This window comes from Trichosurus vulpecula, chromosome 7 (assembly GCF_011100635.1).
Source record: "Trichosurus vulpecula isolate mTriVul1 chromosome 7, mTriVul1.pri, whole genome shotgun sequence".
NCBI classification, from domain to species: domain Eukaryota; kingdom Metazoa; phylum Chordata; class Mammalia; order Diprotodontia; family Phalangeridae; genus Trichosurus; species Trichosurus vulpecula.
In genome coordinates, this window is record NC_050579.1 from 123,733,190 (window position 1) to 123,760,804 (window position 27,615).

Here is a 27,615-nt window from a genome sequence, read left to right on the forward strand (position 1 = left end):
CGAGGGGAGACGGTTGACGCGAGTGCGAGCGCCCGGTTCCTGGCGGCCTCTCGAGGGGCCGAGCGGAGCAAGAGGTGAGTGAGGCGGCGCCGGGCGGAAGAGGCCCCGCTTTCTGCCTCCTCCCTTTCCGAGGTGTTCCCCGAAGCAGAGAAAGGGAACGCGGAGGAGGCGGGGGTTCTGGGCCGCGATCCTGGGGCCAACTCCGAAGCAGACCGGGCCAGCAGCGGTACTCCCGCGTCGGACTTACCTCCTGCCTCGGTTTCCTCTTCGGTACAATGACTTAGATTAAATTAACCACCTGGATACTCGAATCTTTTGTTAAGTCGTTTTTCAGTCGTGAACGACTGTCCATGACCCCGTTTGGGGTTTTCGTGGCAAAGATACTGGGGTGGTTTGCCATTTCCTTCTCCAGCTCGTTTTACAGATGAGGAAACTGAGGCAAGTAGGGTTAAGTGACTTGCCTAGAGTCACAGGGCTTCGATCGAGTTCGCATTTGAACTCCTGTCCTCTGTGTCCTCTTCCTCACCTAGTTGCCCGCGAGTCAGGAAGACAAGTTCATATCCAGCCTCAGAAAGTTGCTAGCCGTGTCCCAGGCCTGCCTCTTTTCCTGTGCCCTGGGGTTACAGTTAATGAAAAGAAAGACCGTCTCGGCCCTCTGGGAGCTTACCGTCCAATGCGGAAACAACTATTGTTTGTTTAAAAATGCTAGGCACTTTAACAGACGTTTATTTGCCGCACTTATAAACTACTTTCTTTGTGTTGATGTGGCTCTGGAAAATGTAGAAAGGTGAACAGGGTTGTTCTTCCCATCGGCTTTGGATGCGTTTACGTGAATGAGGTTACTTTGATCAAATTAAAGAAAAACAACACAACAAAAGCTGTGCTTTGGTTTCGCAGAGAGGACCCTGAACCAGGCCCCGCCCTCAAAAAGTTCTCCCTGTCCCGGAAGACCGCAGTTCATATATTGATTTAAAGAAAACAAATACTAGGTTTGGGAAGGGCCAACACTAGCAGCTGGTGGCGTTTCAGCCAAGCTTTGAAGGAAATTAGGCAGGCTGAAGGGCGGTGACCAGGAATAAGTGAATTGTGATCATGGCGGATAAAAGGAAGATAGTGGAGACGTGGTGTGGTCTGTGAAGAACAGCAAGAAGGCCATCTTTCCGGATGACATAATGAGATTAGTTGGGGCCGGGTTTAAAGGTCTTTTGAGGCCAGAAGTTTATATATGTTTGACTCCAGAAGTAATAGAAAGCCCCTGGAATTGGAGCGTGTGGGGTGAAGAAAATCACTTTGGCAAGTTGATAGGCATTAGAAAAGGGGGAGATTTGAAACTTTGGGGCCAATTAGCAGGTCCCTTGTTTAAATAAGAGGTGCTGACGCCTTGAGCTTTTGGGAGATGGACACGTGAGTGGATGCAAGGGGCAACATGTTAGAGTGATGGGCAAGATTTGGCAACTAAGTGACTAGGTGGAAGGTGAAGAGTGAGGAATAAAAGTGACTGAAATGACTGAGCTTTCAAATCTGGTTGAGAGGCGGTGAAACCCTCAATAGAAATGGGGAATTTCTGGAAATAGAGGGTTGGTAGGAAAGATAATTAGTTTGGTTTTTGTCATGTTGAGTTTGAGATACTTAGGGGACAACAATACGCAGTTGATGTGGAGCTGAGAGGAGAGACGCTAAAATAAAATAGTTTAAAATTGCACTTAGGCTTTTGGGACACTGTAGATTTAGAGTTTAGCCGCATAGAGATGAATTATTGAAGTCAAGGCTAGAGTGAGTGTAGAGAGTTGTACCTAGCCTTTCCCTGTATCCACAGGGCTTGTGGTGTGGATAATGATCTAGCAGAAGAGACCAAGAAGGATTGATCAGATGGGAGGAAAACCCAAACCAGGAGTATCCCTTCAGGTGGATAGGATGATTAATAGTATCAAATGATGCACAGAGGTCAAGGATGAAGATGAAGAAAAGACCGTCAGATTTGTTGCTTAAGAGAGAACTGGTAATTTTGGAGTGCAGTTTTAGTGGAGTGATGAAATTGGAAGCAGCAAAGGATTGAGGAAGAAATGTAGTTAAGGAAAGTATTTAGCTTTTTCTCAGTTTGGCCATGATTAGGAGGAGACATGATTGATGGAGGGAATGTTAAGCTCAAGTGAGGGTTTTTAAAGGATTGGAGAGACCTGGATTTGTTTGTAGACATTAGGGAAGGAAACAGATTACTTTGGACATTTATAAACACAGTAATCTTTTGTATTGTAAGGGCAAAACCCTAACAACTGGGGGAATCAGGAAGGACTTTTTAAAGTGATGGCATTTGAGCTAATCTTTGAGGGAAGCTAGGGTGACTACCAGAAGAGGAGGTGAGGAGGGATTGTATTTCAGCTCAAGAGTTCAGATAGTGCTAGACCAAGAGGTTAGAGGCAGAATGGCCTGCTATGGGAAATAACAAATAAGATCACTTGCCAGGGAGATCAGTTAGTACACTAGAGCTGGGGGAGTGATTGTCCTGGAAAGACTCTTTGGAGACAGACTATGAAGGGCTGCCAATGCCAAATAGAAGACCTGAAGTCAGCAGGGAGCCTCCAAATCTTACTGAACTGGGGAGTGTTACAGTCAGACCCACACTTCAGGAATATGTTTGACAGCTGTGTGGCTTAAGAAATTCCATTAACCTTGGAATTAGCCTTCAGGCTTGGAAAGCCTGAAAAATAAATCATATATATACTCAAATAAAAGGTCTAAATTTGAAATGGTTCAGCAAGAAAATAATTAGTGCATTGGGAAAACCTAATTTAGGCTTTTAAAACTTCCTAATAATTAGAGCTATCTGAAAGTGTAATGAGGTTGTCTCTAAAAGGCCTTCGCTGATTATCTGGGTGACCACTTGTCTGTTACATTATAGAAGTGACACTTGTCCATATGAGTTAGACCAGATGGCCTTTAAGGACCCCTTCCAACTCCGAGCTCGTTGATTCTTTAAATTCAGTAACAGTAACTACCAGCTTGGAGAGCTAATGGAGTTCTAGGGGTTTGCAGACCCTTGGCCTACAGAAGTTCCAACTAAAATACAATTCTCTGTTTGAACACAACACCACTAAGAGAGTGAATTCACCTTCTTTCTGGCATGTTTCTTCCAACAACCTTTTTCCTTCCAGAATAAATAATTCTTGTTGAGGATAGTGTTGTTGGTGTTGCCTTTGGGCGCCTGCTTCATGTCCTTTAACGCAATTTCCATGCTAGTTTCTTTCTCCTATAAAGACATGAAGTCTTAAATTTTCCCAAATCTGACATATTTGTCCTTTTTATTTTCAGTTTGAATAATATTTTCCAATTTTGTTCTGACTCCAGTGTTTTATTAAACTTCTGTTCTACCATTTCAGCGTCAATGTCTCTCATGTTGAATCTCCTTAGGCAGCTCTTGGAATATTTTGGCGTCCCTTTGGAACAGGTAAATATATTTTCCCACACAAATGACCTCATTGCATTTGTCTTCAAGTTGTTTTAGGTAAATCTCAAATGTAAGCATTTAGTTTAAGGCAACATTTAAATTTCTCATTAGGTAGGAAGAATGCATGTTGCTTGGTATGTAATTTTTTAAATTATTGAACATGTCAAATTTTCCCTCCCTTTGCCCCTTCATTCAGTAAGCACTGATGTGCCCCAAACTGCTAGCTTCAACTGTGAGCACAAAAGGAGTTATAAAACATAGATAGCTTCTACCATGGAGGAATTTTTATGAGATAGCTGGCTCAAAAAAATATGGTAAATATAAGATAATGTGTAAGCAAGTATGAGATTTGTATGTATTATGTACACTAAACTGTGAATAAATTCAGAGAAGTTCTTTAAAGGGGAGGGCTTGATTGAGATATGGTAATAACATGGGCAAAGGCATTTTCATGTTCCTACTGGGCTAAGTAAGCAGGTGATTCAGAAGATTGTAAGACAGTCATAGTCCTTAAAGAACTTACAGTCTAGTAAAGATGGCAAAAAAAAAGTCAATCAGCAAGCATATATAAAGTGCCTACTTTTTGCTGGGACATAGAAGATATATTTTCTATTCTCAATGAGCTTATATTTTTCATAAGGTCATATGCATATGTGCTAGTATATACAAACTAAGGTAATTTTGCTGACCAGATCATAAAACATCTAAGGAGATCAGGAAAGACTTCACATAGGAAGCAGTTCTTGATCATGGATTTAGAGCTATATGGGACCTTAGAGCCATTTAGTTGAAATCCTTCGTTTTGCCCAGGAAACAGGCCTAGAGAGTTTTAACGTCACATAGGTAATAAGCACCACGGGGATGTTTGAACCCCTTGTTCTGACCCCTAAACTATTGTATTTCCTGACCTTGAGCTGAACCTTGAAGGAAACTAGGAATTCCAAGAAGCATAAATAAGGAGGAAATGCCTTCTTAGTAGCTAGAGGACTGAGTGGATTTGGTGCTGGGCCTAGAGGCCTGAAGCATTGCCTCAGGGCTTCAAATCCTGCCTCAGAAGCTTATTAACTGTGAGACCCTGAGCAAGTCACTTAACCTGTGCTTGCCTCAGTTTTTTAAAGGGTCAAATGGGAATAATAAGAGCCCCTAGCTCATAGAGGTGTTTTGGTGATCAAATGAGGTAGTATTTAAAGCATTAAGCACAGTGCCTGCCTGGCACATAGGAGCTTCTTAATGTTTGTTTCCACCCCATTTTCTTAGATAGGATTTATTTGGAGTATTTGGTAAAAATTTCTTCCAAAATGATAATTGTCTATTCTTTTCGTGGAGCTTTGGGAACAGTTTACACCAATATGGGAAGTTCATGCAAATGGTCGAAGTATTGTTCGAGTTATAGTGACACATTTACCTTCACATCTCTTTTCAAGAACTGACTTGTACCACTTATGGTCCACTGTAAGTAAATATCAGCTTTTTTCTCTCTGTTAGTGACTAAAAGGTCTTTCTAGACTGTTTTTCAATCTTTTCTTTGTTCCTTTGTTTATATGTAATTTTATTTTATTTTAATTTTTAAAAATATTTAAATTTTTAAAAAATTGTCAGTTCCAAATTCTCTCCCCCCCCCTCCACTCCTCTCTTATGCATTGAGGTGAGAAATATAACCTTTATACATAAGAAATCGTGAAAAACATATTTTCACATTAGCCACATTATGATAAAAAGAAGCAAGACAAATAAAGGAGGAAAAAAATATGTATTAATTTGCACTCAGAGTTCCATCAGTTCTCTGTTTGGAGGTGTATAGCATTTTTCATCATGAGTTCTTTGTAATTGTTGTGGATCATGTATTGACCAGAGTAGCCAAGTCTTCCACAGTTGATCATCATTACAACATTGCTGCTCACTTCACATCAGTTCGCATAAGTCTTCCTCAGTTTTTCAGAAACTATCCCTTTCATCATTTCTTACATCACAATAGCATTCCATCACCAATCACATACCACAATTTGTTTAGCCATTCCCCAATTGATGGGCATCTCCTCAGTTTCCAATTCTTTGCTACCATGGAAAGAACTGCTATAAATATTTTTGTACAAATAGGTCCTTTCCCTTTTCTTTGATCCATTTGAGATACAAACCTAGTAGTGGTATTGCTAAGTCAAAGGTATGCACATTTTTATAGTTCTTTGGCTATAGTTGCAAATTGTTTTGCAGAATGGTTGGACCAGTTCACAGGTCCACCAACAGTACACCCAGATCCTCATCAGCATTTGTTATTTTTCCTTTTGTTATGTTCGTCAATCTGATGGGTGTGAGGTGGTACCTCGGAGTTGTTTTAATTTGCATTTCTCTAATTATTCATAATTTAGAGCATTTATTCATATGACTGTTTAAGGCTTTTATTCTTTTGAAAACTGCCTGTTCACATCCTTTGACCATTAGTTAGGGAATGGCTCTTATTTTTATAAATTTGGCTCAATTCTCTATATATTTGGGAAAGATGACCTTTAAAAGAGAAACTTGATGTAAATTTTTTCCCCTGGTTTACTACTTTCTTTTTAATTTTCACTGCATTAATTTTATTTGGGCAAAACTTTTTAAATTTGAGGTAATCAAAATTATCTTTTACTCTCCATGAGCCTCTCTATCTCTTTTTCGGTCACAAACTCTCCTTTATCCATAGATCTGATAGGTAATTTTTTCATTCTTGTTTAGACCAGCAGTATGTACAAAAATATTTATGGCAGCTCTTTTTATGGTGGCAAAGAATTGGAAATCAAGGGGATGCCCATCAATTGAGGATTAGCTGAACAAATTGTGGCATATGAATGTAATGGAATACTATTGTGCTATAAGAAAAGAGGAGCAGACAGACTTCATTATAACCCGGAAAGATGTATATGAACTGATGCTGAGTGAGGGGAGCAGAACCAGGAGAACATTATACACGATTACAGTCACATAGTATCTATAAGGACTAACTTTGAGAGACTTGGCTCTTCTCATCAATGCAAGGTTCAAAGACAGTTCCAAAAGACTCATGGTGGAAAAAGCTGCGCACATCCAGAGAAAGAATTAGGGAGTCTGAAAGCAGATCGAGGCAAACTATTTGCTCTCTTTTTTTTTCCTTTTTTGGTTTCGTTTCTTTCTTGTGATTCATTCCATTGGTTATATAGTTCTTCTTTACACCTGGACTATTATGTTAGTTCAATGTGAAGGTATATGTAGAACCTATATCGGATTACGTGCTGCCTTGGGGGGTAGGGGAGAGGAGAAGGAGGGAGAGAAAATGTGGAATTCAAAAACTTGTGGAGCTGAATGTTGTAAACTAAAAATGAAAAATAAATTAAAAATATGGTGTGAGATTCTGGTCTATACTTAGTTTCTGTGCATATATAAGTATATTATTGCTTTCTAGATTACTTGCTGTTTGTATGTTAAATGGAATTTTTTATAGCCCATTTGTCAAGCTTGGTATGTGATTTTTAAGATTGGTAGAAATAGAACAAAGTAAATGAACCAATTCTTTCTTATGAAGTTTTCCTGTTCGTGCCATAAGTAAATGATTTTGTAATCCTTGCGTAAACAGTTTTTTTGGCAGCCTCTTTAACTGCCTTTGCCTGTCCCCCCTTCTTTTTTGGGAGACACTGGGGGAAGTAACTTGATTCCTTGGAATAAATCTAAAGAATACTTTTATATTCTGTTCCATATGTTAATATATATATATATAAAAGTTTTTGACAAGCATTTCATGATATAATTGTGAAAAATATGATTTGTAGGCTGCTAATAGGAAAGAAAGGTAAGTGATTGAGAGGTTGAAAGATCATACCCATGGCATATTGACTAATGGATCAGTATCAGCCTGACTGACAATCCCTGTTAAAATGCTACAGGGCTTTCTCCTTGGCTTTGTTTTGATAATTATTTTTATTAGAACTTAGATGAGAAAATAGATGGTATTATTAAATTTGTAGATAACACAAAGCTAATGCATTATCTGATAGACTAGAATGATGGGGGCAAATACAGGAAAGTGAAATTTAATAGGAATAAATGTAAACCTTTAAAATTTAAAAGTATTTTTGGTGCTAGTACAGAAAGAGAGAAGTGTAGCTAGAATGTAGTTCATGTGAAGAAAAATTATGGGTTTTATAAAGTCCCTTCCAACTCCAAAGGCTTCAGTTTTTTGTGTTGATGACACTAGATTTTAAATCAGTTTTCCAAAATAAATACTTAAATATGTTTTTACATTTAAATAGATTTTACCAATATGGGAAAATAAGGAATATGGATCTACTCGAAGTATTGTTCGTAGCATTGGGAAAATTCTTCCTTTGGAACCTTGTCCAAGGCCTAACTTTGAGGTAAGTCATTTATGCATTATTTGATTTACCATACTAAGTTCTGCTAAGGGTGAAGTGTAGGGAGTAAGGATAGAAGAGAAAGGGAAAAAAAGTAGCCCTTGTTCTAAGGTGAATTTAAAATCTAATTTGGAAAAAAAAAGTCATTTTACTTTTGAGCTGAGGTGAACTTTTTATCTTTCTTTCCCAACCCAGTTCTTAGAGCTTCACTCCCACAATAACAGTTGTCTACCAGACATTTCAAACTGGAAGTCCTGGAGGCATCTCAAAAACTGACCTCATTATCTTTCTTCCAAAAAATTTTCCAACTGTCTAAACTTTCCTGTCAAATGTGCCACCATCTTTCTAGACCTTCAGGTTCATATTCAAAATCTTGGCATTATTTTCAACTCTTTTCTCTCTCTTATTCCATTTCTATCCAAAGCAGTTGCAAAATTCTCTTTCTATAGCCACAACTTTTTTCACGTCTGACCCCTTCCCTGTACTGCTTTACCTTAGTGCTAGCCTTACTACCCCTTGCCCAGCTCTTTCTGTCTATTCTAAACTTGACTACCAGTAAAAAGAGCATTTCCTTAAACAAGAGAAATAAAGACGATTACTTAGGAAATTTTGAATCTCAGTTTCATACCTATTACTTTCAAAATGGAACTTCTTGACTTTGCTTTGGTCTGAACTTTTTTTCTCTTCTGTATATTTTTAAAAATGTTTTACTAGCCCTGTTTTTGGTGTCACCATTGCTAACTGCCCTCTTCTGCTCAAACTAACCTCCTCTCTTTCACTGTTTTTTTAAATTGGTTCTAGGATAAAATATAAACTGTTTAGTTTTTTTCATTTAATATTCTGTTTTTCCCCAATTATACGTAAAAACAATTTTAACATTCTTTTTTTAAATTTTGAATTCCAAATTCTCTCCTTCCCTTCCCTGCCATTGAGAAGGCAGGTAATTTGATAGAGGTCATACATGTATGGTCACGCAAAACATTTTCATGTGAGTCATGGTGTGAAAGAAAACACAGACAAAACCCCCTAAGAAAAATAAAGAACAAATATCTTTGATCTGTATTTGGGCTCTGTCAGTTCTTTCTCTGGAGATGGACAGCACCTTTCATCATAAGTCCTTCAGAATTGCTGTGGATCATTATGTTGCTGAGAATAGCTAAGTTATTCATCGTAGCTCATCATATAATATTGCTATTACTGTATATAGTGTTCTGCTCATTTTACTTTGATTCAATTCATGGTTCAGTCCAGGTTTTTCTGAGAGCATCGTTTGTCATTTCTTATAGCACAATAGTGTTCCATCACAATTATATACAACAACTGGTTCAGCCAGTCCCTAATTGATGGGTATCTCTTCAATTTTCAATTCTTTGCCACCACAAAAAGAGCTGCTATAAATATTTTTGTACATACAGGTCCCTTTCCTTTTTGCTTTTTTATCACTTTGGGATACAGACCTAGCAGTGGTATTGTTGGTCAGAGTATACGTGGTTTTATAGCCCTTTGGGTATAGTTCCAAATTGCTGTCCAGAATGGTTGAATCAGTATACAATTTCACCAACAGTGTATTAGTGTTTTAATTTTCTCACATCCCTTCCAAAATTTGTCATTTTCCTTTTCTGTCATATTAGTCTATCTATAAATTTGACTCAGTTTTCTATGTAAAATTTTTTTTTTCACTTTAGTGATTACCAACTGTGTGTTTTCCTCCATCCTATTTTCCTTGTTTATGCTACTCTCTCTCTCCTTTCACCCTGTCCCTTCTCAAAAGTGTTTCGCTTCTGACTTTTGCCTCCCCAAATCTTCACTCCCTTCTATCAGCACCACCCTGCCCCCATCCTTTCCCCCCTCCTTTTTTCCCCCGTATGGTAAGATAGATTTCTACACTCAACTGAGTGTGTATGTTTTTCGCTCTTTGAGCCAATTCCAGTAATGTTCACTTGCTACCACCACTGGGCCTTCGCCTGGTTTCTCTCATCTTTCCCTTCACTGTAAACGCTCTTTCAGTCTTCTTTTATGTTGGGTAATTTATCCCTTCTACCTTTCTCTTTCCCCTTCTCCTAGTGCATTCTTCTTTCTCACACCTTAATTTTATTTTTTTAGATAATCATCCCATCATATTCAACTTATACCTGTGCCTTCTCTCGACATATACTCCTTCTAACTGCCATAATAATGATAAATTTTAGGAGTTACAAATTTCATTTTCCCATGTAGGAATGTAAACAGTTTAACCTTATTGAATCCCTTATGATTTTACTGTTTAACTTTTTATGCTTCTTTTGAGTCTTATGTTTGAAAGTCAAATTTTCTGTCCAGCTGGTCTTTTTGTCAGAAATGCTTAAGTCCTCTATTTCATTGAATATCCACTTTGTACCCTGAAGGATTATACTCAGTTTTGCTGGGTAGGTGATTCTTGCTTGTAATCCTAGCTCCTTTGCCCTCCAGAATATCCTATTTGAAGCCCTCTGATCCTTTAAGATGGAAACTGCTAAATCTTGTATTATTCTGACTGTGGCTCTGTAATATTTGAATTGTTTCTTTTTGGTTACTTGTAATATTTTCTCCTTGACCTGGGAACTCTGAAATTTGGCTGTAATATTCCTGGAAGTTTTCCTTCTTTAGATCTCTTTTAGGATGTGATTGGTGGATTCTTACAATTTCTAATTTCTATTTTGCCCTCTAGTTCTAGAATATCAGGGCAGTTTTCATTGATAATTTCTTGAGAGATGATATCTGGGTTCTTTTTTATGATCATGGCTTTCAGGTAGTCCAAGTATCACTCCTAGCTCTATTTTCTGGGTCAGTTGTTTTTCCAAAGAGATATTTCACATTTTCTTCTATTTTTTCATTCTTTTAATTTTGTTTTATTGTTTCTTTATGTCTCAAAGTCATTAGCTTCCATTTTCAGTTCTTATTTTTAAGAAATTATTTTTGTCAATGAGCTTTTGTACCTCCTTTTCCATTTGACCAGTTCTACTTTTTAAGGAGTTGTTTTCATTAGTGGATTTTTGTACCTCTCTTTCCATTTGGAAAATTTTGCTTTTCAAGTTCTTCTTTTCAGGGAATTTTTATATATTCTTTTCCTTTTGGCCAATTTTGCTTTTCAAGGCACTCTCTTCACCGGATTTTTGTGCCTCTTTTACCATTTGGTCTATTCTGTTGTTTAAGGTGTTGTTTTCTTCAGTATTTTTTTTGTGTCTCCTTTAGCAAACTGTTGACTCTTTTTTTCATGATTTTCTTGCATCAGTCTTATCTCTCTTCCCAATTTTTCCTCTGCCTCTCTTACTAGATTTTAAAAATTCTTTTTGAGCTCTTCCCTGGCATGGGGCCAATTCATACTTTTCTTTGAGGCTTTGGATGTAGGAGTTTTGACTTTGTTGCCTTCTTCTGAGTTTGTGTTTTGATCTTTGTGTCACCATAGTAACTTTCTATAGTCAGGATCCTTTTCTGCTGTTCGCTCATTTTTCAGCTTCTTTCTTGACTTTTAACTCTTATATGCCACAGTGGGATTCTGCTTCCAGAGTGGAGGGGCACTGTTACAACCTTCAGGTTTTTTGTGCAGCTGTTTTCAAAGGTAAATCTGGGGACCTGTAAGTTTTTGGTTCTTCCAAGGTGGTATGATTTAGGGAGTGGTGTGTTTACTACTCTCCTGTATTGTGCTGGTTTTTGAGCGACCACAAGTACTCTTTTCCATCCTGGAACTGTGACTAGGGTCTTCACTTCTCTGAAGCCACAAATTCTGGTGTGCTAGTGCTCCTCCTTGCTCTGGGACTGAGACCCAGATTCAAGTGTGGGCAATGTGATAAAGTCCTGCCCCAACTCTCAGCAAAGGGATCTCTGTAATCTCCTTCTGACCAGTTGTTTGACCCCCTTACCATCTGTGAACTGAGGGGTCAGAAACTCCCACTGTGGTCACTGATTCACTTGGCTGGGAAGGCCTGCTCCTGTTTGGTGGGTCCTGGTCTGCGCTGGCACAGCCTGTGCTGAACTGTGCTCCATTCTCACCCTGGTGCAGCAGACCTTTTCTGCCAGACTTCTAAGTTGTCTTGGGTTGGAAAATTGTTTCACTGTGTACTTCTGTGTGTTCTGCTGCTCTAGGATTTATTTTGAGACATTATTTAAGCATATTTGGAGGAGTTTGAGGGAAAATGGGGGAGTCCCTGCCTTTTCTCTACCATCTTGGCTCTGCCTTCAGTTGAGCTTTAAAAGCCCTTCACAGGCTAGTCCCCTCTTATCTTTCCATCTTCACTGGATATTATTCTGCCTCCTGCACTTTTGCTACTACATGAAACTGCCTTTCTCTCTATTCCTCACAAGTTAGACTCCATTTCCCATCTTTGAGCCTTTACACTGGGAGACTCACATGCCTGGTATGCACTCCCTTCCTGCATCTGCCTCCCACTCAGTTCGGGTACTCAGTCATCTTCTTTATGAAATCTTTCTAATCCTTCTGAGTGCTCACTTCCAAATTACCTTGTATTTATTCACTTTATGTTTATCGGTGTGTGTGTGTGTGTGTGTGTTGTGGGTATAGATTGTATTCTTTGTTTTGTATCAGTAGCATCTTGCATAGTGCCTGGAACATTCTCAAATTCCTTTTTCAGGTCAGAAACTTGTATTATGCCATCTTTTCCTCTGCCATAGTCTAAGAAGTGACTATGTAATATAGTGGATAGAGTGCTATTTCCGGAGTCAAGGAAGACTTGAGTTTAAATTTGGCCTCAGTCTCTTAACTGCTATCTGCCTCAATTTCCTTAACTATAAAATGAGGATAATAATAGCACCTGCCTCATAGGGTTATTGTGAGGATCAAATGCAATAATATTTATAAAATGTGTAGCACAGCCCCTGGCATGTAGTAGGTATTTAATAAGTGCTTATTCCCCTTCCTTCTCCCCCATGTGCTCCTCCATCATTGATAATATCTTACCAAATCCAAACCTTAGACTGCTCTTACCATCTGCTCTCTTTACTTGTATTCAAGGGCAAAGACACAAAACCAAGGTGATGGGGTGGGGAGGCCTTAACCAGTTCACCCACCCTGAGAGCTCCCTTTTCTTTCTTCCTCTTCATGTTATATTACCCTGATGTCTTCCTTCAGTATCTCCTTTATCCCTGTCTTGTGAAACCACGGCTTTTCTTGTCAAGGCAAATTCCTCTGTAGGCATCCTTTCTTCTACCTCAACCTAGTCTAGCACAGTAGAGGATAGCCAAGCCCATTCCATCTTCTCCAGCAGATTGGGCTTTTATTTTCCTCACTCTCTGTAATCTATTGACTCCTTCCCTGTTGCTTACAAGTATGCTCCCGTCTCCTTAAAAATCCTTCACTTGATCTTAGAATTGCTTCTATCTAGCTCTCTTCCCTTTATCTGCTAAATTCCCTGAGAAAGCCACCTACAATTGGTGTTTCTACTTCTCTCATTCTCTTCTGAACTTTTCTGGAGCGTTGTTCTACTGAAACTGTTCTCTAAAAAGTTAATTGTCAAATCTAATAACCTTTTCTGAGCCCTAATCCTCCTTGACCTCTCTGTGGCCTTGGATATTGTGGATCACCATCTTCTCAAGTTTTCATGACACTCCTGTCTCCTAGTTTCCCTCCCTTTCTTACCATTACTTCACAGTGTCCTTTGCTGGATCTTTATCGAGGTCATATTTACTAACTGTGGGTTCTTTTTCTCTTTTTCTTTACTATCTTAATGATTTCATCAGCTCTCCTAGTCTCGGTGATACTCTTTTTGCTGGTTATACTCAGATCTACTTATCAGCCCTAATCTTCCTCCTGAGATCCAGACTTATATCATCACCTGCCTTTTGGACATCTTGTCCTAGATATCATGTAGGCATCTCAAACACAGCATGTCCAAAACTCATCTTTTCTTCTAAACTCTTTTCTTTTCTGAATTTCCCTCTATAGTCAATCTGTTGCCAAGTCTTGTTTCTAACTTCTTAACATCTTTTATATACAGATCTATTTTTTTAAAAGAGGCATCATTTTTAAAAGCTTTGATCATTGAATGGGCGCAGCCAAATCAAACTGAGACCTGTTAAAGACCTGACCTTGAAAAGGCTGAGGTCCCCCACTGCATCCTGGGCCATCTCCAGTTCTGATCCATATTTGGCCACTTGACCCAGGTGGCTTTGGAGGAGAAAGTGAGGCTGGTGATTTGGCACAGCTCTCCCTTACTTAAATCCAGTTCACTTGCATGTCATGGCATCAACTCCCTTATGTCATAATCCTCTTTTAGAATGAAGGACAAACAGCAACCTCTGTGAGTAGAGAAGGAGCTGGCCACTAGGGACCAAGCTTCCAGTTGGGTAACATGGATTCCTCCCTTCCCCCACTTCCTCATTTTAATCTCTGAATTTTTTTCTTTTTGTTTTTTTTTTTTTCTCTTAAAGATCAGCCTTAACCCCAAATCACTGTCCTCCCAGACAAGCAATATTTGTTCTGTTTGGGCCCCCGATTGTCTCAGAATGAATGTGAATAACAGTTGTTTCTGTTTTGGTCAGAAGCCCTGAGGGTTTTCCCTTCCTAGATCTATTTTTTTTTTTAAAGAGGCCTTTCTTTGCCACATTTTTAAAGCCTTAATCTCAGTCCAACTGAGATCTGTTAAAGACCTTAAGGCCAGGGTCTCCCTCTGCATCCTGGGCCTTCTCAAGTTGTCCTGATCCATATCTAGCCATTGGACCCACCTGGCTCCAGAGGAGAAAGTGAGGCTGGTGACTTGGCATAGCCCTCCCTCACTTAAATCCAAGTCACTTGCAGGTCATGGTATCACCTCCCTGATGTCATGGTCCTCTTAGGACCGTAATTTATACCGTAATTTCCTTCTCTCCACTCACACAGTTGCCACCCTGGGGTAGGCTCTAATTAACACCTTATTGCTGTAGCCTTCTGATTGCTGTCATAGACTCAAGGCTCTCGCTACTCCAGTTCTTCTCCTGATTCCGTATCTTTCAGTGGCTGTACCCATGCCTGGAATGCACTGCCTTAGCTCCCCTCTGACTTCCTTCAAGTTGTTGTTGTTTAGTTATTTTCATTCGGGTCTGACCCTTCGTGACCCCATTTAGGGTTTTCTTGGGAAAGATACTGGAATGGTTTGCTATTTCCTTCTCCAACTCATTTGACAGATGAGAAAATGGAGGCAGACAGCATTAAGTGACTTGCCCAGGGTCACACTGCTAGTGAATATCTGCGGCTGGTTTTGAACTCAGGTCTTCCTGACTGCAGGGTCTGGTGCTCTATCCACTGTGCCACCTAGCTGCCCCAAATTAATAAATGCATACTAATTGACTTTGAGAAGCTGTTGGTTTTTCAGCTGGAAGACCTGGGTCCAAGTCCTGCTTTTGGCATTTAATTTTGTGACCTTGTCAAATCACTTAATCTTCTTTGAGCCTTAATTTCCTTATCTGTAAAATGAGAACAATGATATCTAAAGTGCCTCCCACCCAGAAATTCTGATGAGATAATGAATGTAAAGTGCTTTGCTAGATTTAATTTACCATATAAATGTCAGTGTTATATTATACATTTTTCTGTGGATAATTGGGAGCCACCAAATACAACAGTACCTACTGTGCAGATTTCCAGGTTAATTAGAGAACGTTTACTGGAGAAAATGAACAGAATATTACTAATTTAATTTTAGAAAAAACTTAATCATTCTTAATCTTGCTAACTAATGGTAGTATGTTTTTCTTTTCTTTTAATCTTTTTTCACACTTAAAAATTTTTAATTCTTTTGTTTCTATGTATTATACTTTTTTGTCAGACAGAATACATTTATCTCTAGAGACTTCACCTTTTTTTTTCCCCTTTTTCCTTTAGCTGTTTCAATATTTGAATGCCTTAGACTGCGATCAACATGACTCTGCTCTGACCCCCATAGTTCCATCATTTGCCGATATCTTATGTGTGGCAAATGATGAAGAAGTCAGATATGCCAAATTTAGGTAAGTTCACTGTTTTGTGCAGAACTTGGAAAGTATTAGAGTAGATAATGATTTTTTGAATTGAATATCTTTAAAAATTTGACATTTTGTTTTTTATATGTGCTTTTGTGGTTTTGTCAATCTATCCATGTTAATAAAAGTATTTGTCAAATGCAATATACATATAGGTAGTTATCTTCCCAATAAGGGATTAGGCTTAGTGGTAAATAATAGGTATAGGAAAGATCAGTATTGTCAGAATTATCCTGTCTATTTTTATTAAAATGCTTTTTCTTATATTAGATGCAAGCTTATTTCAAAGCTTGGATTATTAGCCTTGTGGACAATAGTAAGGAATACAGCTTGATTTGCTCTCTGCGTGGTAAAGGGCTTTTGCTAGGAGAGGGGGAATGTTGGTGTATATTTTTCTAGGATGCAAATCTTTTCTTACTAATGTAGCAGTCTGGATTAAATTACTAAATGGCATATAGTATACCTCATGAATTTCCATGTTTGATTTATATAACTAAACTCGTGTTACTTGTTATGTCATTGAATATTGTATTTAATCAAATGTTCCATTTAATTTTACCATATTTGCCATAAATGGAATGTCTATTTTCATGGAATTAGAATACAGTAAACTTGACCTTAACATTCCTTTTAGGATCTTCATGTTATCATCATGATTCTTATTTATTATTTATTGTTGTAATGTTGAAGTATTTGTGATATTAAAGTTCAGAATAAATAAGTAAAATTAAAAAAAGAGATGGGCAAGATTTTACAAATTCAAAGATCATAACATCTTCAAGTAATTGAATGGTAGCTATAGACCCTGCTAGGTCTGTGATGATCAGAGTTTGTGTTTTTTGTCAGTTACAAAAAAGCATTTCACTTAGTAGAGATGAAGAGTCTTAGTGTAGTATTGGTATACACTAAAACAGTCCTCCATCAGGTGGGGTAGGTCCTCTGTGGAGGATTTGTAGAAAGATATGACTCGGGGATGAAAAGGAGTGGATGGATGTGTGACATGCACCGGTGGAGAGAGCACACTTGCTGACATCGTAGTCACTTTTATTTCGATTTCTCCAGACTGTTTTCCAAAGTGGGTGTACTGATTTCGTGGCTCTACTAACAGTACACCAGGATGCTTGTTTTCCCACAGTAACTCCAACATGGACTATTCTCAATCTTTTGTAATTCTTGCCAATTTGCTAAGTGTGAGGTGAAACCTCAGGGTTGTTTTGAGTTACATTTTTCTCCTCCTTAGTGATTTGGAGCTTTCTGCTTTTGAGAACTGTTCATATCCTTTCATTTCTTCACTAGATGTAATAAGTTTAGTTGATTGAATATATGAAAATTTTAAATTTTTCTGTAAAATGATAAGGTAACTAGTACTAGGGATCAGAGAGTGAGTGTAGCCTGTCTCTTTGTAGGAGAAAGTAATTTCCTTTTCCCTAGAAATATTTTAGCTATTCCTTCTTCTCTTTACAGAAATTGTATATGGAAAAATTATGAGGACAAAACTGAATTTTTCAATCCAGTGCCTTCACCTTTACTTCCTGTTACTGAAGCAGCAATTAAAAAAATAGCCGCCCTTGAAGATGAGCTATCCATTCTTCGTTCCCAGATTGCTGCAATTGTTGGAATGCGAGAAGCAGAAAACAGGTCTACTTTTGGTAAGTTTATTTCTGCTTTGGTTTTGACTGCATGATACTCAACTGGCATTTGAATTAGCTTTGCTGTCCAAAGCACACATGAAGGTATTCCCATTATAGCATTCCCAACAAGTGGGTGCCCAACCTCTGCTGGTTGGTCACTGTGATGATCAGAGTTTCTAATTCTTTCAAAGTTACTTGTTTTTACCATATTCCTGTCATTGTATAATTTCTTTTCACCCTATATCAGTTCATATAAATCTTCATCATTTCTTATAGAACCATAATATTCCATTACATTTATATACTATAACTTGTTATTCCCCAATATATGGGTACCTCATCATAGTCTTACTCTTTGCTACCTTAAAAAGAGCTATAAATATTTTTGGGTCTCCTTAGTTAAGAGTTTGTTTTGTTGGACTAACTACTCTCCTACTAATTCCCCCTTTTTTCATTTTCCTGTTGCATGAGATGGATTTTTGTACCTGACTGTGTCTGTGTGTGTGTGTGTGTGTGTGTGTGTGTGTGTGTGTGTGTCTGTGTGTCTGTGTGTGTGTGTGTGTGTGTGTTCTTCCCTCCCTTGCCAAGTTCAGATGAGATTGCAATTCAAGTGTCAGTTCAGTCCTCTGCTCCTACTTTTCTTGGATGTGAGTCATTGCATAACGTTCCTCTTCCTCAAAAATGGTTGGATTTTCTGCTTTGTTTCTTTCAAACTACTTGTGGATGTTTTCAGGTCAACCTTAACCTAGTTGTAACTCTCAAAGTCAGTTATCACCTAACTTAACAGCTAGGCGGTGCAGTGAATAGTGTGCAGTGCCTGAAGTCAGGAAGACTTATCTTCCTGAGTTCGAATCTGGCCTCAGACACTTAGTGTTGTGTGACCTTGGGCAAGTCACCTACCTGGTTTGCCTTAGTTTCCTCATCTTTAAAGTGAGCTGGAGTTTGCCAAAAAACTCCAGATGGACTCTGGAAGAGTCTGACACAACTGAGATGCTGAAAAATAATGAAACTTAGCAATTCCATTCAAATTCCTTTCCTTTATTTTATTACTCTAGGGACATACCTGCCTCCCCTTCAGTTTTGTACCAATCTGTGTTTCATTAATTGTCTCCACCCACCAGTCCACTCTGTTGTTTTTCTTAACTTTCTAGCCTTTCATCTTTTTAACCTAGCAGTGGCCAGTGGATAGAGTACCAGGCCTGGAGTCAGGAGACCTGAGCTCAAAACTGGCCTCAGATACTTAATAGCTGTGTGATCCTGGGTAAGTCACCCTGTTCACCTTAGTTTCTCATCTGTCAAATGAGCTGGACAGGGAAGTGACAGATTACTCCAGTGTTTTTGCCGAGAAAACCCCAAATGGGGGTCACAAAGAATTGGACTTCTTGACTACACAACAGAAATTCTCTTACCTTTTCTTACTTTCCTCGCGTTGTCCAGCTACCTTCTCTTTATTCTTCTATGTCTTGTGCTTCTACTCCCTAATTTTCCCTCTTTTTTGAGGGTAAGGATTCAAAAACATTTTTATTTCATGTTCATTAAACACCCCAAAGAATATTTCCTTGTGCAAAGTAGGGTCGAAAAAGATTGTATGTAAAACTGCAAGTCTGTTGCCTACAACTTGCTTTTTTTTGTTTGTTGGTTTTTTGGGCAGGGCAATTGGGGTTAAGTGACTTGCCCAAGGTCACATAGCTAGTAAGTGTGTCAAGTGTCTGAGGCCGGATTTGAACTCAGGTCCTCCTGACTCCAGGGCCGGTACGCGACTCACTTTGCCACCTAGCTGCCCATGTAGCTTGCTTTTTAAAGAAAGTACATAATAAATTGAACATGTTATTTTCAAAGCTGTCTTGTCTATCTGCTTGCTTTTGAAATTATCTTTTATTAATCTGTCCTTCCTAGTATACCTGTATACCTTCTTGTAAGTTTTTAAAAAAAAAGTAAGAAAGAAAGCCCTGAAATACAGCCATGTATAGACTGGTAAAACAAATTTCCAACAAAATTCCTCTTTCTGCATTTTAAGTTTATTAATTTTCTGGCAGAAGGTGATTGGAATGTTTCACCTTTAGTCTTTGGGCTCCTGTTTTTATCAGAGTTCTAAAGTCTTACAAAGTTGTTTTTCTTGATAATATTGTCATTGTGTATATTGTTTTAGTTCTACTCACTTCACTCAGCATCACTTCTTGTAGGTCTTTCTAGTTTGCTCTAAAACTATTTTGTCACTTCTTGTGGCACATAATATTCCATTTACATTCATATACAACAATTTACTTAACCGTTTTCCAATGCGGGATACCCACTTCGTTTCTAATTTTTGTTTAAGGAAAAGAGCTGCTACCTTTTTTTACATATGGGACCTTTTCTTTCTTCGATTTCTTTGGGTTATAGGCCTGATAGTTGTATTGGGATGTGCACAAAGAGTATACACGGTTAGTAACTTTTTTGGGGAAAAGAGATGGATCAATTCCTAACTTCATCAGCAGTGTGCTTATTTTCCTCCAATCCCAGCAGTATTTGTAATTCTCTTCTTTTGTCATAGTTGCCAGTCCTATGACTATGAGCTTGAACCTCAAAGTTTCTTAATTTACATTTCTCTAATTGTTAGTAATTTAGAGAATTGTTATATGATTGTTGATCGTTTGGATTTCTTTTTATGAAAGGTGCCTTTTATACCTTCTACCATTTATCTATTGGGTTATGGCTTTTAGTCTTATAAATTTGAATCAGTTATTACTTTGGAAATGGGACCTTTATTAGAAAAATTTACTGCAAAGATTTTTTTCCCTATTACTTGTTTCCCTTCTAATTATAATGACCATTGATTTATTTGTGCAGAAACTTTAAGTTCCATATAATCAAAATCATCAATTTTATCTCGTGTGACCTACTATCATTTGTTTAGTAATGAACTTTCCTTTTCCCCCAATGTATATGTCCCAAAGTTAATTTCTTCCTTAATCTTTTAATTTGTTTGACATGAACTTTTATATTGATGTCATGTATCCATTTGGAGCTCATTTTGGTATATGTTGTGAGGTGTTGGTACAAGCCTAATTTCTCCTAGCCTGCTGTTCCAGCAGTTTTCATTAAATGAATCCTTCACCCAGTAATTGGGGTTTTTGGGTTTATTCAGCACTGTTACTATGTTCCTAATCCTCCCTCATCCTCTTTAGTCATCCCTAATCTTTTTATATCCTTCTTAAAAATACCTTGTTCCTTATTCTTTTACTCCATCAGTGTGTATAATCTAAATGATTTTCCAGACCTCAAGACTGTTCTTCAAATTTCCTCAATTTCTCCTGAATTTTGTCAAATTTCTCCTCACCAAATCCAATTTCATCTACTAGTCCAAACTAGACTTTACCAGTCCAAAGCTCTCCAACTCACCTATGTGATTTTTTTTTTTCCTGACTCATATATCACTCATATCCTTCTCTCTTCTCTTACTTCTTCCACAGGCTTCTCTCAGGGAAGCCAGAAATAGCACTGGTCTCATTAGTACTTTGGGAACTCATGATTTTATTGCTGTACTACCTATAGATTGGAATTATTTCATGACTTACCAGGTGTTGTTTGTAAATTGTAAATTCACTTACTTGACAGTCAAGTCTTCTGGTGCACACCATCCCCAGTGAGCTTGGTCTGCTCTCAGATTGCCTAGCCTTACAGGTCACTGCCACACCATAGTTGAAGTGTTTCCATGGTCTCCTCCATGCTATGCTGAGGGATTTGATTAGCTCTTTTAATAGTTTGGATGTTTATGTTTTGTAAACTAAGTAAAGAATATAAAAGACCTATTTATGTATGCTTCAGAGGAGGTGAGGTAATCTGGAAAGACCCTCAGAATTGGTGTCAGACGAACTGAGTTAAAATTCAATTGTGTGCCTGGGGGCAAGATGCCTTACCTCTCTGTGTCTTTGAGTTCTGATCTTTAAAACGAAGACAATTATATTTTCATTACCTACTTTACTGTAAGCAAAATGAGTCCTACCATTGTGAGCTATTAATACTGCTGACCTACATTCTTATACACTTGACAGAGTTCTTTATATATTTGAGATATGAGACCTTTATCTGAAAAACTGTCTCTAAAATTCCCTCCCCTCTCCCAATTTTCTGCTTTCCTTCTAATCTTGGCTGCATTGGTTTTATTTGTATAAAAACTTAATTTAACCAAAATTATCCATTTTATGTCTCATGATGCTCTCTGTCTCTTGTTCATTCCTAAGTCCTCTTGTTTGTAAGTCTGATAGGTAATGTGTTCCATGTTCTTCTAGTTTTCTTATGCTATCTCCCTTTATGTTGAGGTCATGTATCCATTTTGACCATATCTTGGTCAATGGTGTGAAATTTTGGTCTATACCCAATTTCTGCCAAGCTGCTTTCCAGTTATCCCAATAATTTTTTTTTTTTTTTACCAGATAATGTATTCTTATTTTATCCCCAAAGCTTAAATCTTTACGTTTGTCAAACATAAGGTTACTTTGATCATTTACCACTATGTACTGTGTATCTACCCTGTTCACTGACCCAACTTTTTTTTTCTTAGCCAATATTAGATAGTGTTGATAATTACTTTCTTAAAATATAGTTAAGATCTGGTATTGCTTTGAAACCTCCTTCCTGAGATGCTTTTTAAATAAATAATTTTGTTTTTAGATTCCTTGAAATCATATGATATGCCTGATAATCTGGAATCACTACTATCAATGACTTCTTCACCTTCCTCTGTACCAGAATGTTTTTCAACTTCAGTGGTTCATCCCCCACCTCCTCCACCTCCTCCACCTCTTCCACCTTCTCCACCTCCTCCATCTCCTCCATCAGGATCTAATTGCAGTGATTCAGGCAGTTTAAGAGATGGACTTATAAAAGGCCACCATGCTGCAGATAAGACCAACTCTAGCAAATTTGCAGAAAACCAGAGAACCAAAGATATTCCTAGCATGATGGATGTTCTAAAGGATATGGATAAAGTCAAGCTGCGTGCTATTGAACGGTAAGCTGATTTAATTTGATATCCAAATAAATGTTTCCTAGTGAGGAATTTCACTTTAATGAGATTTTTAAGTATTGAAGAAATGCATCATTTAGGAATGCATTATACAAAAAATAATTATCTAGGCTATTTAGGTCACTTGATGCTGTAACTTAAACTACTATTCTTGTGTATACAGTTGACTTTACACAGAAAAACAATTTTTTCTTTTAAAAAAATAAACTTTTACTCATACATTTTGTTTTATTACATCACTAGAATTTCTCCCAGTATCCCTTCCCCTCCCTCTGTCAGAGCCATCTCATATAAAAAATATTTTTTTAAAAAGGGGAAGAAGAGAAATAAAAGCAAAACCAATCAGTATATTAAAAATGAAAATAATGTGCAATGTGCCACAGTTGTGACTTCTCATCTTTGTAGAGTAGTGGCATATTTGTTTTTTGGGACCATGCTTATTCTTTGTAACTTTGGAGCATTCGCTTTTGATTGTTTGGCTCTCCCGTTTACATTGTTATAATGCTTTATTTGTATTTGTTGGCTCTGCTTACTTCATTCTGCAACAGATCCTGTAAATCTTGCAAAAATTTTTTTTAATATATTTTATTTTTTCCTCCAATTACATGTTAAAACAAACTTTTTAAAAAAAGTTTTGAGTTCCAATTCTATTCCTTCCTTCCCCTCCCCCTTGCCTCAGTTGGTAAACAATCAGATAGATATAGGTTATACATGTGCAATCATGTAAAACATTTTCATATTAGTCATTTTTACAAGAAGACTCGAATCAAAGGAAGTGAAAAATAGCATGCTTCAGTCTGTATTCAAACAGTATCAGTTCTTTCTCTGGAGGGATATAGTAATCGTTAGTCCTTTGGGATTTTCAGTATTGCTGTTGCTGTATATAACATTTTCCTAGTTCTTCACTTTGTTTCAGTTCAGATAAGTCTTTCTTGAATCTTTTCTTTTTGAAAGAGAAATTGCTGATGAGTTTTCTTTTTCCATTACCACATTTACAGATTATTTCTACTTCACCGAGAGTTCTCTTGTAACAAAATAAAACAATTCACTGACCATATCTGAAAGTGCTTGCAGTTTTACACATCTGTATATTTTTCCCCTTTTGTTTTTTTAAATTAACAGAAATCTGTTTTCTCTCTCTTACCACCTCCCCATTGGGAAAAAGAAAAGCAAATTTCTTGTTAACAAAAATGCATATAGTCAAGCAAAACAAATTCTTTAGTGACTGTATATAAAAATATCTGTCTCATTTTGTAGCCTAACTCCCATCACTTGTAATGGATGGCTTGTAAATCCTTCTGTGCTTTTCCGTATTCATTGTAATTATAATTTCTTGTAACACATTATGTTCATGTACCTCAATTTGTTTAGCCATTTCCCAGTGATGGACATTATTTTGTTTCCATTTCTTTGCTTCTACAAAAAGTTCTGCTATAAATATTTTGGTGTAAAAGGAGCTTCTTATCAATGACCTCCTAGAGGTATAAGCCTAATAGTACATTTTCAGGGATAAAAGGTATGGACATTTTAGACACTTTTTTTTTTTGTATAATTCCAAAGTGGTATACAGATTCACAGCTCTATCAATAATGCATCCAGTTTTCTTTCCATAACCTCTTCAGCATTGACCATTCCTAACTTTTGTTATCTTTGCCAACTTACTGGGTATAAGGTTAAACCTCAGGGTTGATTTTGATGGGCATTTTTGTTAGTGATTTAGAATGTTTTTTTCATAAAGTTGTTAGTAGTTCTTTTCTTGGTAATTTGTGTTCTCTTAGTGACTGTATATAAAAATATCTGTCTCATAAAGTAAATGAAAAGATCTCTAAAAGGGAGCGGAACACTGAATAACTTAAAAAGCAATTATCATGTTTTGAGAAGGAATTTGTCTAAGATTATATAGCCTGTTAGTGGTGGAGCAGAAACTAGAACCCCAAACTCCTGATTCCCTCACCAGCCTGCTTTTTTCTTCTTGTAAAGTAATTTATTTCTTATGGTACAATAATATTCCATTACAGTCATATGTTTTCTTGTCTTCTTTCCAGCACCAAAAGCACAGTTAGTGCTGTCTCTGGATTATCTATCCATCCCCCTTTTATTACTATAGATAATTGTTTCCACTCAAAATTCAGTCTTAGGTTGACAGATCTAAGTTTCTGTAATAAAGTGTTAACAGTATTTTAACCTCTCAGGGAAGGCTATGAGGTAGAAGGTTTACCTAATTAGTTACAAGCAATTTAGAGATTGCATATCTCCCTAGGTTTAAATTATTCATAATAACTATTTTGTACTGTATAGTTTTATTCCATTACAGTAATATTGCAGGTTCGGCCATCTTCTCAAAAGATGGACACTCATTTTTTTTTTTTTTTCAGTTCTCTTTTCCCGTAAAAAAGTGCTTCTGTGAATGTCTTTGTATATGTGGAATCTTTGTGTCTTTCTTTGACTTCATTGGAGTACGTATCCAGCAATAGGATTACTGGGACATAAGAGTCTGAACAATTTTTTGACTTTTCTTTCATAATTCCAAATTGTTTTCCAGAAAGGCTGAATCAGTTCATAGCTCCACCAACTGTGTATTAGTGAACCTGTCTTCCCATATTATTTCAATATTGGTTTTTTTTCCATCTTTGACAATTTTAGAGGTGGAACTTGATAGGTTTAACTTGTAATTTCTATTATTAGTAATTTGGGGTATGTTTTCTTTTGTAAACTATTCCTGCCTTTTTATCACTTATCTATTGGATAATGATCTTGGTGTTAAAGTTTTGTCAATTCCTTATGTTTTGATTCTCAGAATTTTATCAGTAATACGTGATGAGAAAATCTCCCTTTACTTTTCTAAAAATAAGGACTCTTATATACAAAGCAAATTTGTCAAGCTCTGACTTATATTTCTATACCTGTATGTACATTATACATATCAACAAGGTGGTTAAAAGTTTAATTTATTGAAATTTCTATAGGTCACCTGGAGGGAGACCTGTTCATAAGACAAGAAGACAAAGTTCACATTGGGATCCAGTGTCTATAATTTCTCATGCCCTTAAGCAAAAATTTGCATTCCAGGAAGATGATTCCTTTGAAAAAGAAAGTAATTCTTGGGACTCTTCATTTTCTAGTCCAGAAACTCCAAAGGTAACTCTATGATAGTGTATCATCAATTTACAGTTTTTCTTAGGTAAACTGTCTATATGACAGATTTTTGAAGGTAGATCTTGTGTCCAAATTCTATTAAGGTAATTAAGTATAATTGGCTGTATAGTTTTGTTGATGCTAATTGCTGTCTTATTTATATCCACGGTAGCCTGCAACACAAAGCAGTAGGCTTTTAAAACTGAAATGGTTTGATTTTTTTTTCCCCCTCAGTTATAATAATCATTCTTTGAAATCCTCATTTGATCCTCAAAACAATGCTGTCAGTCCTGCTCGTATTTCATTTTAAGTGAGCTATCCAAGTTTATACGTCTAGTGACTGAGCTAAAACTTGAGATAGTAATGCATGTAAAGTGATTTGTAAACGTTTAATATAATAGTAATAGTTAACATTTACATAGTACTTACTGTGTGCACTGTTTTATGTGCCAATTACTGTGCTAAGTGCTTTACGGTTATTATCTTATTTGATCATTAGAACAACGTTGGGAGGTAGATGCTGTTATCTTTTCACAGATGAGAAAACTGAGGCAAATAAATAGTTAATGACTTTCCAGGGTGACACAGCAGCTCTGAAGTGTCTGAGGCTGGATTCGAACTTAGATTTTCCTGACCCTTGAGGCTCTATTCATTGAGCCACCTAGCTGCCTAATATGATAAATAAATGTAAACTATCTGGTCAACCAAAAATAAATAATCATCAATAATAAACATTTGTTGAGCACTTAAAATAGTTTATTTTTAGAACAACTCTATAGGCCCTCACTCATATCCTGTTTATTTTGACTTCAGTTTCACTAATATTACTTCTTTTGTTTTTTAGCCTATAGTACTTTAGGAGCAGAAAATTTAGGTGTTGTCAAGGCAGCTTCAGACACAGATATGCAGAAAGTAGCAAGACATTACATCTGGTAGCCTGGCAGTAAGGAAGGGGAAATAGAGGCGGCAGACATCCTCACATAGTTTGGTAATTCTAAGGACATTACTATATTGCAACATAGAATAGTAGCTAATATCCAATAAAAGATGGCTCGGAATAATTAAGAGAATATTAGATTATGTTCAGTAGATTTTTTTAAGAGGGCAAAGAAGATGGAAGATTTCCATGAAAATGGGTAAAATAAAATTTGAAGCTTAAAGTAATATTTATCCAAAGAACCATATGAAGATAGTGGATAAATCAGATATTATACTGTCATATGTTCAAAAATTATTTCATTCATGTTGATTGTTTTCTCATCAATTAGATTGTGAGTTCCTTGATAGTAGGGACTGTGTTTTTTGCTTACTCTTCATGATCATTAGCTCCTAGCACAGTGAAGTATTGAGATACTTGGTCATTGATTGAACATTTGTTTGCACTTTGTCTTTTTTACTGTATATTCAATTAATTTTTGTGTTTTAAAATATGCTTAATTTTAGTTTGGACGTCGTATATTGCAACCGAATGGACAATGTACTCAAGAAGAAATTGACAAAGTATCGTAAAGTTGTCATTGTTAAAAGATTTATTTCTCTAATTAAGAATGAGCCAAACTTGAAGGAAAATTCATGTGCCTCATAATGTGTTGACTAGTGGCAGGACCACTTTTTAAAGCAATTAAATAAAATGTATGCACTGAGATATATTAATATGTAACTGTGAAAAACTCACATGCCTACCTATGTGACCTCTTATAGATTTCCTCATCAGTCAACTAAATGAATGTACGTAGGTTTTACTTTCATATGCAGTTGTATCTTGAGAACAAATACTAGGTGACCTAATATCTCTCTTAATAGAAGGCCTTGAGTGTTGCCATGAAAGAAACCATTTTAGTATGTAAATGAAACATTAGACTGTAGTATAATATTGAAAAGCTATTTATTCAGCAAGGTGCAAAGGAATCAGAACTCTTCTTCCAGTTTATGAACGCTGCTGTGCCAGTATCATGAATATCCTTCCTAATTTACTTGATTAGTTCAGGTAGGTAGCCTTGTGCCTTTTCTTCAAGTTGTAGCAATCTCAGCTGGCTTTAAATTTTCAATAATCTGATTATCTTTAAA

General features: G+C 37.0%; 1 protein-coding gene across 1 annotated transcript; it reads left to right on the forward strand.

The window, feature by feature from the left end:
• Positions 1-27,064, forward strand: MTFR2 (mitochondrial fission regulator 2). Its single transcript, XM_036768776.1, has 9 exons — positions 1-74; positions 3,378-3,445; positions 4,772-4,897; positions 7,705-7,809; positions 15,638-15,762; positions 17,239-17,423; positions 22,059-22,398; positions 25,380-25,551; positions 26,992-27,064. Exons 2-9 carry the CDS (start codon positions 3,383-3,385, stop codon positions 27,055-27,057), a joined length of 1,182 nt encoding a protein of 393 aa, XP_036624671.1. The 5' UTR covers positions 1-74; positions 3,378-3,382; the 3' UTR covers positions 27,058-27,064.
• Positions 27,065-27,615: the final 551 nt, after the last annotated feature.

Bases quoted from the DNA above. Each gene is read 5' to 3' on its own strand.
- MTFR2 (XM_036768776.1), top strand. From the start codon at position 3,383: ATGTCTCTCATGTTGAATCTCCTTAGGCAGCTCTTGGAATATTTTGGC. The intron at 22,399-25,379 runs GTAAGCTGATTT...AAATTTCTATAG, and splicing joins AAGCTGCGTGCTATTGAACG to GTCACCTGGAGGGAGACCTG. The intron at 25,552-26,991 runs GTAACTCTATGA...GCTTAATTTTAG, and splicing joins CTAGTCCAGAAACTCCAAAG to TTTGGACGTCGTATATTGCA.